Source organism: Rhamphochromis sp. 'chilingali' (genome assembly GCF_963969265.1).
Source record: "Rhamphochromis sp. 'chilingali' genome assembly, chromosome: 1".
NCBI classification, from domain to species: Eukaryota; Metazoa; Chordata; class Actinopteri; order Cichliformes; family Cichlidae; genus Rhamphochromis; species Rhamphochromis sp. 'chilingali'.
In genome coordinates, this window is record NC_137929.1 from 55602275 (window position 1) to 55617813 (window position 15539).

The 15539-nt window shown below is 39.6% G+C and overlaps 2 protein-coding genes across 3 annotated transcripts in view; one reads left to right on the forward strand and one right to left on the reverse strand.

Annotated features, from left to right (window-relative positions):
• LOC308408941 (uncharacterized protein) lies at positions 1-13476 on the forward strand (the record flags this gene model as incomplete). The annotated part of the gene is made up of 13 exons (XM_080901427.1): positions 1-55; positions 225-354; positions 517-760; positions 1064-1220; positions 1345-1432; positions 1542-1604; positions 1760-1959; positions 2069-2200; positions 2294-2481; positions 2642-2720; positions 9094-9203; positions 9744-9819; positions 13316-13476. The coding sequence occupies 13 exons, from the start codon at positions 1-3 to the stop codon at positions 13474-13476; spliced, it is 1683 nt and encodes a 560-aa protein (XP_080757553.1).
• Positions 4647-15539, reverse strand: part of LOC308402282 (PRELI domain-containing protein 1, mitochondrial-like) — a 26953-nt gene continuing 16060 nt past the window's right edge. The window contains exon 7 of one of the 2 annotated variants that reach the window (XR_013972726.1): positions 4647-5230. The gene's annotated coding sequence lies outside the window, so the exon portion shown is untranslated. Of the gene's footprint in view, positions 5231-14040; positions 15533-15539 lie in introns of those variants that run through there. The other variant, XR_013972727.1, reaches the window with a different exon arrangement.

Here is a 15539-nt window from a genome sequence, read left to right on the forward strand (position 1 = left end):
ATGAGTTTTGTGCGGTTCTGCTTAGGACTTGGAAGTTTACATCAGTGGTATCAAGGTGACTACAGTGTACAAGAATACAATACAAGATATCAGTGGATGCAGACACTTAGGTTGGTGAATCTCAGGCTCATTACTTTGACTCTGGGATGTTACAGGGAGTGCTGTGCCTTTCTGCTTGCTCTTGTTGGTTTTTAAACTAAAGTAAACCGTCCATCACTTCTCAGGTATTGCATATGAACCTGACACTGTGGTGAGCGCTGATCCAGAAACCTGCTCCAAACTCACCTGCTCCGAAACTGCAGTCCTTGAAACCATTGGCTGTGGTCCACTGGAGCGTTGTCAAGGAAACAACACGTGAATATAACCCCATTTATATTTAAAAGAAAGATCTGATGCATTAAGGGATTTTTTTTTAATGTAATTTAATTAATTTTTTTTATTTTGTGTATTTGGTCTCTTCCTCATCAGCGGCTTATGAGGTTAGTGGTTGATTGTTTTCTTCTTTGCTTCCATCAGCTGTGTAGTGGACACCACCTGTACTGTGACTGGCCCAACTGTCATCAACGTCCACGGCCAACTCAACTTCATCAAGGATCGGTGTGCTTACTCTCTGGTTTCTATTCCGTCAATCCCAAACCTGTACCTCGTGGCAAATTTCAGAGACCGCCGTCGTGAAGATGTGAGCTTTTTGGACAGCGTGATACTGCGTCTAGATGGGCCAGGTGTTCATATTCACCTGGAACAAGGCGGGAGAGTTTGGGTAAGCTGCGTCAGGCAAGCTAAGGGTACATCTTTAACCATATTGCCATGTACATTGTTGCAGCCATTCCCCGATTCTCAATGGTGCTCATGGCAATTAATTAATGGTCATAACAATTCGGTCGATTGTTGGTCAGTGGTGCAAGTTTAGGTTATGCAAAGAAACTGCTGTGTTTCCTCGCATCGTTCTTCTCAGGGCTGTTAGAAGCAGTTCTTTCAGAGCTGTTGCTGTGAAATCAGCCTGTTTGTGTGTTTGACATGTTTCACTCAGTGTTTCCTCCACTTTATCTCTGCTGTGATGCAGCTGGACAACTTCATGTTGACCCTTGAAAGTTTGCCTCAGCTGGTTCATGGTGTGCAGCTCTCTCAGGACCAAACTGGAGTCACTGCCAAGCTGTTGCTCTCCAACCTCAACATTTCTGTCTTCTTTGACGGCTACACCGCACAGATCCTCTTAGAAGGTACAGAAGATAAAGTTTAATTCATGTAACGTAAACTGTAAACTGTGCTGTTATTTATTCTTCTGTGTTTGTCCAGTTTGAATATTGATGCTGATCTGACTCATTCTGTCCTGATCCTGTGCAGGACCTGCTGGTTCATCTGTGGAGGGTCTGTGTGGAAACTCCAGCAGGTCTCTGAGTGACCTGAGGCTCTCTGAGTACAGCTCCACCAGGTAAGACCTCATCACAAGCTCAGAGTCCCTCTGACTGCTGCTGCTGCTGATGTTGCAGATATTCTGTTTGTATGAATGAGCCTGAACTTTGTTGTTTGTCGCCCCCTAGCTGTGAGATGCAGTACAGTGAGCCTGCTGACACCACGATCGACTGCACCAGTGTGACTGAACAGTGAGCAGACTGATCCACAAGGCAGGAAACATCTGTGTTGTACCTTGATCTCTGTGGTACATCACATGTAACTGCAGCACAGATAGAAGATAAACACATCTGATTACAGATTATCATTTTATTATCTTCAACTTCTTCTTCTGTCTGTGGTACAGCTGTAATCTCCTGAAGGAGGCGCCCTTCTCCTCCTGTAACAGTGACATTGACCCAGAGCCCTACATAACCGCCTGCACCAACACTTTGTGTAAATATCCTGCAGTGGACGGACTCAACTGTCAGTTCCTGAAGGCCTACGCCAGAGCCTGCAGTCTACACAACCACGCTCAGGATGGCTGGACATCAAAGACCGGCTGCTGTAAGACCTTAATAAGACATTAATAAGCTCTCCTTTGTTAAAGACCTGAACTGTGGATTTTTAGAGCTCCCACGTTTTCAGGATAATACATCAGTGTGTTCCTCTGTAGCCTCTGAGGCTTTCTGTCAGGACAGGACCTGCAGCGATCACGAGTTCTGTGGTGAGAAGACGGTCGGTGGTGACACCCGCTGCTTCTGTCGGGCCATTTTTGCCTCCAAGTACCAAGAAATCAACTCTTTGGGTACGACAGTTGTGACATCACCATGACAACAGGGCTGAATAATGGAGGAAAGCTTCTAATTGTGATTTTTCTGACTGATATTGTGACGTTCAGGTGATGCAACGGTCTGCATGCAGGACTCTGCTTCAGTCACTCTGGTCGGTTGTCTCCTGGAGGACAAACACATCAATTACTCTGCTTTACAGCTCAACTACCCGACCTGCAGGGGTCAGGTGGACGAGCTCACCCACATGGTGACCTTCAGCTTCAACAGCAGCAACAGATGTGGGACGGTGGTCACGGTGGGTTTCATCTCCTGCTGTTTAAGCTTTGATCTCTGTGAATTCTAAAATTTTTGGTCATCTGAAGTTTATACCAGTCAGTCAACATCTTAAACAGTATCAGATGTTAAAGATGAAACAATGAAGAACTTGCTTAGTATCTGATTATGTGACCCTGCAGACCAACAACAGCTACGTCATCTATAAGAACACCATCAGGAGCCAGAATTACTCTTCTGACGTCATCACTCGCAACCAGTGTTGGTCAAGTTACTTGAAAAAAGTAATCAGTAACTAATTACTGATTACTCCCCCAAAAAACTAATCCCGTTACTTTACTGATTACTTATTTTCAAAAGTAATTAATTACTTAGTTACTTAGTTACTTCTTAAAAACACGATTTACAACCTGAAGAGGTGATAAAGCTTTCAGCCCAATTCTACTTTTTCTACATAATCCATCATACAAAATGTAATCAAATGGAAAAGTCTCTTTTTTTTAACTTGTTTTATCAGTTTTAATCTTTTAACTTTATGCATCAAGCAAAAATTTAATTATATGCAACATTCTCTGACTTGAATAAATTAGTTTAACATTTAAACCTATTTTCTACACATTCTAGCACATAAAATAAAATATTTTTTGTGTTTACACTCACTCTTTCAAATAGATGCAAGTAAAACACAGCAGAAAATAAATAAAGTCAAAGACTAGCGGTCCTGTTGCTCTATTTTCACCTGTAAAGCAGGACTGGGGGTAGGCGGAGGTTTACCCTGGTGCAGGTGTGCTGCGGTCAGTTGAAGAATCCGCGAGTTTCTCTGTGAGTTTCCCATTACGTCGTTGCGCACTCGGTGCTTGCTTGGAAGTTTAGGGGTTTTTTTCGCTGTAAAAAGTTTTCTTCCCACGCACAACGGACACTAATGTTTTTGTCACTTTTTATGGAATCAAACACAAAATAAGGTCAGTACTTCCAAGCTTTAAACGCTGCACGCTCATACTCTCTCCCACAATCGATATATGATCCATTGTTGATCTGCACACAGCTGTTGTCACTAGCGGCGCACTCGCTTACGTCACTGTCGTGAGACATTCTCGCAAAAAAATCACGGTTTTAGTAACGCAGTAACGCAGCGTTCCTACGGGAAAGTAACGGTAATCTAATTACCGATTTTGCAATAGTAATCCCTTACTTTACTCGTTACTTGAAAAAAGTAATCAGATTACAGTAACGCGTTATAAGTAGCGCGTTACTGCCCATCTCTGGTGACCATAGCAAACAGGAAACTAATGTTGTAGGAGATGAGGCAAGCACTGAATTATTTTAAATCTTGTTAGGCAGAATTTAGAAGTTGACCACACATGTACACAATACTATGCACCCCAGATTATTTCAGAGCATTAAAAACAAAACAAAAACTAAGCTTTATGCAAAAAGACTACAAGAATTTCAGAATTTTTTGGGATGAGTTTTTGGGTTCACTTTCTCACAAGAAGAACGCCGGTGAGATTTGATCCAGGAGTTTAAATCTGTACCATGACCGCTTTCGTGCATTTTTCAGGATGTCAGTGGGGCAGTTTGAGGTTTGGTTAGCAGAGTTGGGAAGACATCTGTGGAGGCAGAGAAGTAATTTTAGGGAACTGACTGACAGGGAACAGGAGCAGCTTCTAGCTGTGTATCTGAGGTAAAATAAAGGCCTTAATACTTGCAGATGATTTTGAGCTTCTAGAAATAAATTGAACACATCATTTTTGAAGTGAGAAATGTATTTGGTGACTCAAAGTCCTCCTAGAAGCAAGTCCTTCCACTCAGTTTCTTAAAAGCCTCCTGACACTTTAAACATTAGAAAAATTTATTTCAGTTGGCTGTTTAATGTTTTTGCCAAGTACTCTTTAAAATACCAGAATAGAGAGGATGGAGGATTTAAGTTTATTAGATTGATCAGTATTGCTGAACTATGAAATATTTTGAGTGCAGTGTGTTTTTTGCATACAGGCATAACAGAATAGCTTTAGTGTTTTGTTTTTTAAACTTGAGAATGAACTTATACAAAATGCAGCAAGATATTCAAAAAACATTTTTAATGATTAAAAAATACACTATATCGGATTCATATCAGTATCGGACATATAAAGTGGTATCGTGCCATCTCTAGTATATACAGAATGTGGCAACTGAAGTATACACAGAGGGAAATTCAGGGAAGTGCAGACAGCCATGTAGAACGAGACCCAGCTGAACTAAATTATCAACAATGGCACAAGGAAAGCACAAGCACACCAACTCAAAATAAACCAAAAATGTCATAATTATCTGTCAAGTTTATTTCTAAAGTACATTTAAAAACTACAGCTGATGATTAAAGTTATGTACATCTAAAAGAAAATTCAAATAACATAAAACAGAGGACACAATCAAAGTTTAGATTCAACAGTTTTTCCAAACAGTTAGAGTTGAAGCATTCGCAGAGACAACCCTGTGTTTCATCCCTGACAACCAAATACAGCACCGAGCTCCTGTCAGAGCTTCACACTGCAGCGATAAAGCTGTGCTGCACGGTGGGGACCTAAACATAATCATCAAATTAATGACAATGATAACACGATCACATGCTTAACTTGTTACAGACAAATATACACAATACACCTTTTACCTGACATCCTGTCAGAAAACACTGGAATTCAGCCTACACCTAAAAATTTCCATGTATGGTGGATCCTAGATGCACTCCAGCTGTCGATGGTGTACTGCCCACAACTCAACAATGGCCTCTGGGAACAGACATAAATAAAAAGTTGTGTAATGTTCAATCTCACATCCTGTCCAACCTTTTGGAATGAGGTCTGTCACACTAGGTGTTTTGGCAAGATGCACTCCAGAAAACATGCCTGTCACCTTTTCATTGACATTGACATTAATTTTAATGTAAATCAAATTAATTTGATTTGCATTAATTAACATTAATTATGTGTAACCACATAATTTCCTCAGGGATTAATAAAGTATTCTGAATGTGTCATTTAGTTCACTAATTAGTAGCATTTACCTTCACGACAGTGGTGATGTCTTTCAATTTGTAGCACAGCAAGTTTTTTGTGTTTATGATTCTGTGAGAATCGCTCCACATGGTTTACCCAAAGTATGTTGATTTCCTCAAAATCAAATGTGAAATGCACCCTTATATCTGCTCCTCCCAAGCCTTGACATTCTAGATGTCTCATCTCAAAATACCTAAAAATAGTCTTTGTGTCCTTGCATGATGATACTGTAACTAGTTTTGTGTTTTTGCAAATATTTTGTTGACTCTTCATAAATAAAGGAGGTTTTCACATAGTTCACTCAAGTAAAATTGTTAAAAGTTAAATTGTCTACATTCCCCACTGGTTCCTGGTCCCTAAAAAGGTACCGTCTGAGCAGAAGCAGATGTAGATTAAAGTTGTTGTAATATGATGGCATTAACTGGACTCTAACAGTGTGAATACACAGTCATCCCAAAGATGAGGTGCAGTGAGGGTGACACGAAAACTTTCAGTGCATGCAAAATGACATCATTGCACTGAAAGATCCTCATTTTACACTCGGCTCCACTAAAATCCCATCTCGATGCAGTCTGGCCAGTTTAAAATACGTGTTCTTGCACAAAAGCACAACCAGAATACCATAGTAAAATGTCATGTGATTGAAAAAGTGAGACTGTGATGAAGATGATGTACATATGACAAAAATTAAATTTTTGCAAGAAATGCATTTTGAAAGTACACATAGTGTACTTTCTGTGGTGCAGTTTGTTAGCCCGAGTACATAAGCATACGCCGACAGATGTTCACCATCAGAGAAGCATGTACAAACTTAACGGTTCTTGATTCAGAGCCCAAATGTCAGAGTAAAGGAAGGCTTTCAGAATGTAAAGTGCGTATTGTTGTTAGCTGTAATAAAATCCCAGTGGGAACAAAATGTACACTAAAGTCCTTATTATCCAAACTGTTCCACATCCTGTATCTGTGTCTACACCGAGTCAAAGCAACATGACGTATAATGGGGTTTTTCAGATGAGTGTGTTAAGGACTGATAACAACTACGTAACACTGACACGATTACCTGTAAACATGCTGTGTACTCAAATGCATCTTTTGATATTTCAGAGGGCTGATAAAGGGACTGTGGGAGCTTTTCTATCTGTTACACCCAATAATTCTGACATGAAGCTGATGCTAATGACACTTACTAGAGATTTTTGTCAAACATCAGAAAACCTGCTCACAAAGGATTGGATCAATGGGTCAGTGAGTCCAAAGACTAAGCACAACGATCCTTCTAACATCTTTAAATGTAATGACCAATATTTTACATCCTGTTATGTTCCCTCCATTCATCCGCTAAAATTTAAAATTTGGGTTAAAACTTTTCAAACTTCAACATGGCATGTGTAAACATACTAGTTTTCTTAAGTAAGCCTAAATTATTTCTGTTTCAGAATCTTATTGTCAAGAACAACAAAATTGTAATCAAACCCGTCCTGAAAAAAATACTTTTTTATTAAGCCACAGCTGTGCAAATGATCTAGTTTAACTTGAAATCCACAAAACTTGTGAAATAAGTTAAAACTGAGGATTATCTTTCAACTTACACAGATAAATTATGTCAAAACCAAAAGAAATCAGTTTAGACTTGAGAAAAAGACTTGCTGAGGCTCAGAAAGCTGGAGCTAAAAATACAACATTAACAAAAATTTTCCAGGTGTCAAGAAGTGGAGTGAGAAGGATCATCGATACATTCAAAGACAGCCAGACAGTACAGAACAAGCCTGGCAGAGACTGGAAGGAATAGATCTCAAAGACTGGACAGAAAACTAGTGAGAGACGTGTCTAAAGACCCCAGAACAACCAACTCCTAGCGAACCTCGTCCCCACAGTGAAACACGGTGAGGATGCTTCATAGTGGAAGGAAACATGAAGAAAGAAAATGTGACAACCCTGAAGGAAAACATCAAGCAGTCAGCAGCAAAACTGTGCTTGGGTCTTCACTTTGTCTTCCAACATAACCGCAAAACAAAACAGACGTGGCTCCTTCAGGAGGCGATGAAAAACCAGCTCACAATGAGCATTACTGACTGGCCTGCACAAAGTCCTGACCTGAAGCCTGCTGAACATCTGTGGAGGGAACTGAAGACCGAGCTCCATAAAAGATGATCGTCAAATCTGGAGGTGCTTGAGAATTTTGCAAAAGAAGAATAGGCTGGGGTTACTCGGTTCAGGCTGTTATCCAACAGAGACCACACACAGCTGACTGTTAGCATCAGTGATGCTAATAATTCTGACCCTGCTAGTTTTGTGTTTTTGCAAAGTAAGAAGTAATGTGAGCATTCAAAATAAAACTAGGATGTTTGAACACGCTGTTTTAAACATTCCTGCTCTGTTTAATGAAATGTTCATTGAGCGACTAATGACCTACAGTGAAGTGATCATATTAGCCAGTGAAAGAGTGACATTATTCCATTTTTACCTATAACAGTTGTGGCCGATCTGTGTTTAATTCTGGGTAACTCACTCTTACTGCTTAATCAGTCTCTCTGTAGCTATTTAGAGTTGTGTTGCTGGCATATGCGACGTGCTTCTGACAAAAATTGATTAGTGTATTAATCTTTTGTTAATCTGTCAGCACAAGGAGTGAACTAAAGGAATTTTTGTTTGATACGATATCTCTGGCCTCAAACGTTCCAGCCTTGGGACTCTCCTCCATCTCTGCCGTCTCTGTATCTTGGTGGCCTTGACGACTTTCTTGCCCGTGTGCACTTGTGTTTGCAGCCACGTGGTGATTAGAAAGCTGAGATTACGAACGGGACCGGGACAAGATGTTGGTCACTAGAAAAATCTCAGCAATCAAAATTCATAAGGAATTATTTCTAATTTTATTCCATTTAAGAAGACATAAATGTTATATGCTGAAAGGTTTCAAAAAACACCTGAAGCTCTCGGGGGCTTATTTCAGGTGTCTCTCTGTAAGAGGCTGATTCATCAGTGGGAGGTTCCCATCAGGTAGCTCCTCCAGCCCTCCTCTCTACCCCACTGGTTCCTGGTCCCTAAAAAGGTACCGTCTGAGCAGAAGCAGATGTAGATTAAAGTTGTTGTAATATGATGGCATTAACTGGACTCTAACAGTGTGAATACACAGTCATCCCAAAGATGAGGTGCAGTGAGGGTGACACGAAAACTTTCAGCACAAGGAGTGAACTAAAGGAATTTTTGTTTGATACGATATCTCTGGCCTCAAATGTTCCAGCCTTGGGACTCTCCTCCATCTCTGCCATCTCTGTATCTTGGTGGCCTTGACGACTTTCTTGCCCGTGTGCACTTGTGTTTGCAGCCACGTGGTGATTAGAAAGCTGAGATTACGAACGGGACCGGGACAAGATGTTGGTCACTAGAAAAATCTCAGCAATCAAAATTCATAAGGAATTATTTCTAATTTTATTCCATTTAAGAAGACATAAATGTTATATGCTGAAAGGTTTCAAAAAACACCTGAAGCTCTCGGGGGCTTATTTCAGGTGTCTCTCTGTAAGAGGCTGATTCATCAGTGGGAGGTTCCCATCAGGTAGCTCCTCCAGCCCTCCTCTCTACCTGGGTGTGGACAGCAGGAAGGATCCAAATAAAGAGAGACGGACGGCTCACAGAGACACCATCACCAGACAGCCTCCTTAGCAGCAGCCTCCACCCTCCTCATCCTCCAACAGAGCTCCAGAAGGTAAGACGAGCTGCACGAGTAGAACAATAAAGAGTCACTGACGGGCATCTCTGTGGCTTTAACAGGATAAATAACAGACAGACGAAGGAGTGGGCAAAACTCGCACACTGACTTTTAGAACTTTTAAATGCTGAGTCCTCCTTTTAAAGGATAAATTCAGGGTTTTCTTTGTTTTTTTTGCTCATGATACGCATTCCTCCAGTCTTTTATTCATATTGTTATGTTTCTCTTCTTTGAAGTTTGGTGTTTAATGAGAAAATAAACTTAGATTCAGAGAGGAAATGTGCCAAGTGTTGATGCAAGGAGACAAATTTCACTGACAGCTGAAGGAGCATGGAGATGTTTAACTCGCACAGTGATGATTGTTCAGTTAGTCTGTTTCTGTGACATCATCAGAGTCATAATTTCAAACATTCTGCATGCTGGGATTTTCCTAACCTTACAGATGATGTACAGTAATAACTCCAAGTGTTACCATTTGATGTTTGTGCTACTTTCTGTCCAATCACAGACGTCCAACTGTGTTTTTTTTTCTTTCAGGTCTTTGTCAGGCGATTGGTTCCCTCCAACATGCTGTGCCCACTGCTCTTCCTGTCTGCATTCATTGTACTGGCAGGTAAGCATGCACCGCAGCTACTTTAAAAGTATCCTTACTAGACTTGAGTATTTGGTGATTAGTATTCAGGAACTGATAATCAGAGACTGAGGAACAAAGACCAAATGACCTGAAGTGAGGAGGGACAGTGAAGGCCATTTGAAGTGCTGATAATCTGACAAACATGGACAGATTTTCCTGGGATCCTTGCTTTCATATCTTTATTTTAGAATAAACAATCATACAAACAAACAAGCATTTTTAAAGAGTTCAAGGGATGTAGATCTCTGTCATCTGCCCATCCATCAATCTGATGGTTCATTAATTACATTCAACACGACTCCCTGAACTCTTTCAAACCCCCTGTCTTGTCTTTTAGTTTCTATGTTTTTCTCGTGGAAGGTTTGGCGCGTTTGACAATGCTATGGTCTTTTTTGCATTGAAAACACTGAGCTTTACTAACATTTTGCTCACATTTAACATGTTTGTGTCCTTAAAGGTCCAAACACAGTAAATATAGTTTTGGGTCTATGTGGAAGAAATTATTTCCTGTTTTCTGTTCACATTCAATTTAACTCACTCATCTTAAACTTTTCACGTAATAACTGAACATTTCAAGTCCTGTTTTTTGTTAATATTGAGTTATTTTCGTGGCATTTTGAACTAATAAGACTCAGACAAATTATAACCCCTAGTCCTGATCCTAAACTTGAGTTACTAAATTGAAATTTAAAGACAATAAACCAAAAGTGTAACTTGCAGATAACTGACAGCATTTTTTTCAGTGGCAGAAACAAGCTTCCATATTTACTGGATGCAGGAAGATAAAACTGTACCATGGGGAAAATATGGATCGCTACACACAAAAATAGCAGTGTGTGTGTGAAGAGAAAGGCACTGTAGAGAAATATATAGTACTAAAAGTTTATACTTCAAGCACTTCAGTTAGTAAAACTGAAAAATGTTTAACAAGGTCACCAATACAAATATCTGCTCTCTTTTAGAATAATATATTAATGCTTATAAAACAGAAAAGATGTGTTAAGATATCTGCAGCCAGCCAGGAGAAAATCAGCAAATAAAGTTGAGAATCTTTTTTTTTTTCTTAACTGATACTCAGAGAAATACAAAAACATTAGATGTCATTGAAAAAGTTTAGACCCTCCTTACCCGCCATCAGACGCGTTACTGTAATCTGATTACTTTTTTCAAGTAACGAGTAAAGTAAGGGATTACTATTGCAAAAACGGTAATTAGATTACCGTTACTTTCCCGTATAGGAACGCTGCGTTACTGCCTTACTAAAACCGTGATTTTTTTGCGAGAATGTGTCATGACAGTGACGTAAGCGAGCGCGACGTTGGTGACAACAGCTGTGTGCAGATCAACAATGGATCATATATCGATTGTGGGAGAGAGTATGAGCGTGCAGCGTTTAAAGCGTGGAAGTACTGACCTTACTTTGAGTTTGATTCCATAAAAAGTGACAAAAACATTAGCGTCCGTTGTGCGTGGGAAGAAAACTTCTTTTTACAGCAAAAAAACCCCCCTAAACTTCCAAGCAAGCACCGAGTGCGCTACCACGTAATGGGAAACTCACAGAGAAACTCGCAGATTCTTCAACTGACCGCTGCGGCTCACCTGCACCAGGGTAAACCTCCGCCTACCCTCAGTCCTGCTTCACAGGTGAAAATAGAGCAACAGGACCGCTAGTCTTTGACTTTATTTATTTTCTGCTGTGTTTTACTTGCATCTATTTGAAAGACTGAGTGTAAACACAAAAAAATATTTTATTTTATGTGCTGGAATGTGCAGAAAATAGGTTTAAATGTTAAACTAATTTCTTCAAGTCAGAGAATGGTGCATATAATTTAAGCTTTGCTTGATGCATAAAGTTAAAAGATTAAAACTGATAAAACAAGTTTAAAAAAAGAGACTTTTCCATTTGATTACATTTTGTATGATGGATTATGCAGAAAAAGTAGAATTGGGCTGAAAGATCTATCGCTTTATCACCAATTCAGGTTGTAAATCGTGTTTTAAAAAGTAACTAAGTAACTAAGTAATTAATTACTTTTGAAAATAAGTAATCAGTAAAGTAACGGCATTATTTTTTGGGGAGGTAATCAGTAATTAGTTACTGATTACTTTTTTCAAGTAACTTGACCAACACTGCTCGCCATACAGAGGTCCGAGGGATCTCCCAGAAATGGCCAAGCTCATTTCTGGAGAATAGGTGACTGATTTCATACCTGCTGATCTCTTACCCAGTGCAGGTTAGGTTTGCAGTATTAGTTACCATCATGATATGCCCCAGTCACACTTTCACAGGACAGGAAACCCAGCGTAAATAAGATTGAATCCACACTTTTAAGCTTAAATTTCAAAACTTACATTTAACTACTGATTTTATCTACTGTTCTGTTTTTATCTGTTTTGATTTTATATACTGTTTTGTTTGTTTGTTTGTTTGTTTGTTTGTTTGTTTGTTTGTTTGTTTTATTAGTTTCAGGTTGGCCATTCTTGTATTTTGCTCGTTTGTGTTGTTGTGTTTGCACATCTCTGTTGCTTGTGGGGCTCGCACACAAGAATTTCACTCGCATGTGCTGTGCCAGTGTGCCTGCACATGTGATGTGACAATAAAAAGTGATTTGATTTGATTTGATTTGTTAATTAGTTAGTTAGTTTATTTGCTTGTTTTAATCAATTTTAAATCATGCTTTTTATTTTTTTTTTGTTTCTAATGTCTCTGTAAAGCACTTTGAATCACCTTGTTGTTGAATTGTGCTATACAAATAAACTTGCCTTGCCTTGCCTTGCCTTGAATCCTGCTTCGTAGTGGACCTCCAGTCTTTGCATTTGGAGTTTTTTCCCTGTCCATATCTGTCTGTTACTGGTTTTTCAGCTTCACCCTGATTATCTGTGAGTCCCTGTCATGTATTTCATACATTTTGTTTTACTTTGTTTTAGCCTCACTGGCACTCTGAATGTTATCAACTCATCATATTCAGATCAAAACAGCTCTCATTCTCTTTTCCAAACACTGCATAGCTGATCTATACAATGCAATATCTGAAGTTACAACATAGTAACCTTTCTGTACTTTAGTGTTTAGGCCTGTCGTGAGAGTACATGTTAATGTACTACCGTAACATAGATAAGACTTCATAAGTCCCCATATATCCATCAACCCTATTACTTTAGCAAAATAATTTGAATAGTTGTTTTACACCAGCTATGAGACTGATCATGACCTATCCGGCTGTCCATCGCTGCATCGAGTATGCTCTGCTATTACAAATGAGAGTGTAAAGTGAGTAAGTAATAAAAACGTTAAGTCTACTATACCCATCCATATAAGTTCCCCAAGTTTAACTTGTAATCTACCCTCCTTTTCCAAGATTTTGGCAACTTGTACGAATACTTTGTTTCTACAAACGCGTGAATGTGAACCTTTGTTTGTCCTAACAGCTAACAGGCTGCAGCTCACACCTCTCACGTGTGTCTGTGTCTTCAGGTGCTCAGCAACAGTCAGTCAGTGAGTCTTCAGTGTTGGACATCAGCTCATGTCCCATCACATATTATGGACAGAAGTACGGGAAGCTCTATGTGAGTAGGATGAAGCCTGATGTTTTAGCAGAGCTTTATGTGTTGTTGCTGTTTAATCTCCACCTGTAGCAGAGATGATGTTTGCAGACTGAGTGAAGAGTTCAGAGATCAGCGTCTTATTAATGTCCTCTGCAGTGATGCTGAGTATGTAACCATCACCTGATGCAGCTTCCTGAAGAAGAGCGAGAGCTCTGACTGAAACCTGAGCACCAACAGTTCAGCTGTACATGACAGAAAAACCCACAAAATATTTTGCTATTTGATTTGTTGTGTCTCTGATTTTTACAGGCGAACTTCACAAGAGAAGAGATTGCGTTCTGTTTTGACAAGTTTTACAACCCTGGGAATAAAGGCGACTGCATCATAGGGAGCTCACCTGACAAAAGGAGAGCAGTTCTTTCTATAGTTCAAGCAGATTCTTTTCTTGAACGTTGGATTAGAAATAAAACACAAACAATTCAGAACAGTTTGAGATGCAGTGTGCAAATAATCATGCCGATCCGCCATTTAACGGTGAGTCCTGCTCTGTATCACAAAGCCTGAAGGGTGTGCCTAAAATTAATAGTTTCAATCAACACTGAAAACAAACATAAAATGAAAAATGTTTCTTTTTATTTTTTATTTTTTAAAGGGACATTGTAGACTAATTAACATGAGTATGTAAGATGCAGCCGTACAGGCTAGTTTTCACCTGAAGGGTGAAGGAAAACCAAAGATGCAAAGGCATCTAAGCGTAGACAGGAGACAGGACCAACGCATGTGAATGGTAAAAGTAATGCATAATCATAACCAAACAAACTAAACATCAAAAGCAACTATTAAAGATTGAAAACAGAGGCACTTTAAGACAATACAGACCATGAAAACAGAGACTTGCATGGATACCACTTCAGTATATGACAACATGTTGGATTATGATCGTGTTTGTTTAAAAATCACTTTTTCTGCTATTTTTGTTGCTAGCAGAAGGATTGGTCTGATGATTGGTTATATAATCACCTGATTTAAAAACATGTGTGATGACTGTAGTTTTTATAGCATATGGAAACACTCCATTATGAAATTCAAAATGTTTTAGCAATGCAGCTCAACAGGCCCAATGTTAATGTTGTGAACCTGAGCTTTTCTAAACACTTTCAGATGAAACTTCTTCACAGTGACTGAATCTTTCCTGTTAACCTGTTTACAGATGATCTTAAACCTATTCAACTTTGGGACAGAAGCAGCTCTGAGTTTGGAAGCACATGGCACTGGTTTAGTGGCGGTGAGTCTGTGTGTATATGAACAATAACACTTTGACGTAATATGTTAAATACTTTATATTTAATGCCAACATTTGTGTCTGTTTTCAGCTTGATGTCAGTTCTTTCTGCTCTGTGATTATAACATTAGCTGTGTTTGTTTCTGTTTAGCTCCAAACTCGGGTCAGTGATGTCGTAATCGACACATTAGCGGTTAATAACGTTCTTAACAAGTATCATAATTATACCATAGATATCAGTGGATGCAGACACTCAGGTTAGTGAATCTTAAACTCCTACCGTGACTTTGGGATTATGTAATTCTGAAAGATTTGATTGTTACTGTTTTATTTGCACTTACAGTTGGAAAACTGTTGAACTAAAGTGAAGCCTCTATCTCTTCCCAGGTACTGTGTATATACCTGGTACTGTGGTCAACTCTGACCCAGAAATCTGCTCCAATGTCACCTGTTCTGAGACTGCAACCCTCCAGACCTCTGGTTGTGGTCCATTGGAGTATTGTCAAGGCAACGGCATGTAAATATTTTCTCTTCATATTTTGTTACTAAAAGGTTCTACAGTGAAATAACTTAAGAAATAGAGGGTCCCCTGCGGTAACCTTCTTTGGCAGCAACTCATGGTGATGTTTGTGGTTGGTTGCCTTTGTTAGCTGCAGGTTGGCCTCCACCTGCACTGTGACCGGCCCCACTGTCATCGACGTCCACGGCCATATGAACTCCATCCAGGATCGCTGTGCGTACTCTCTGTTCTCGACTCCGTTACTCCCAGATTTCCTTGTTCTGGGGAACTTCAGGGACAGACGTCGTAAAGATGTGAGCTTTTTGGACAGTGTGACGCTGCGTGTGGACGGGCATGACATTCACCTGGAAC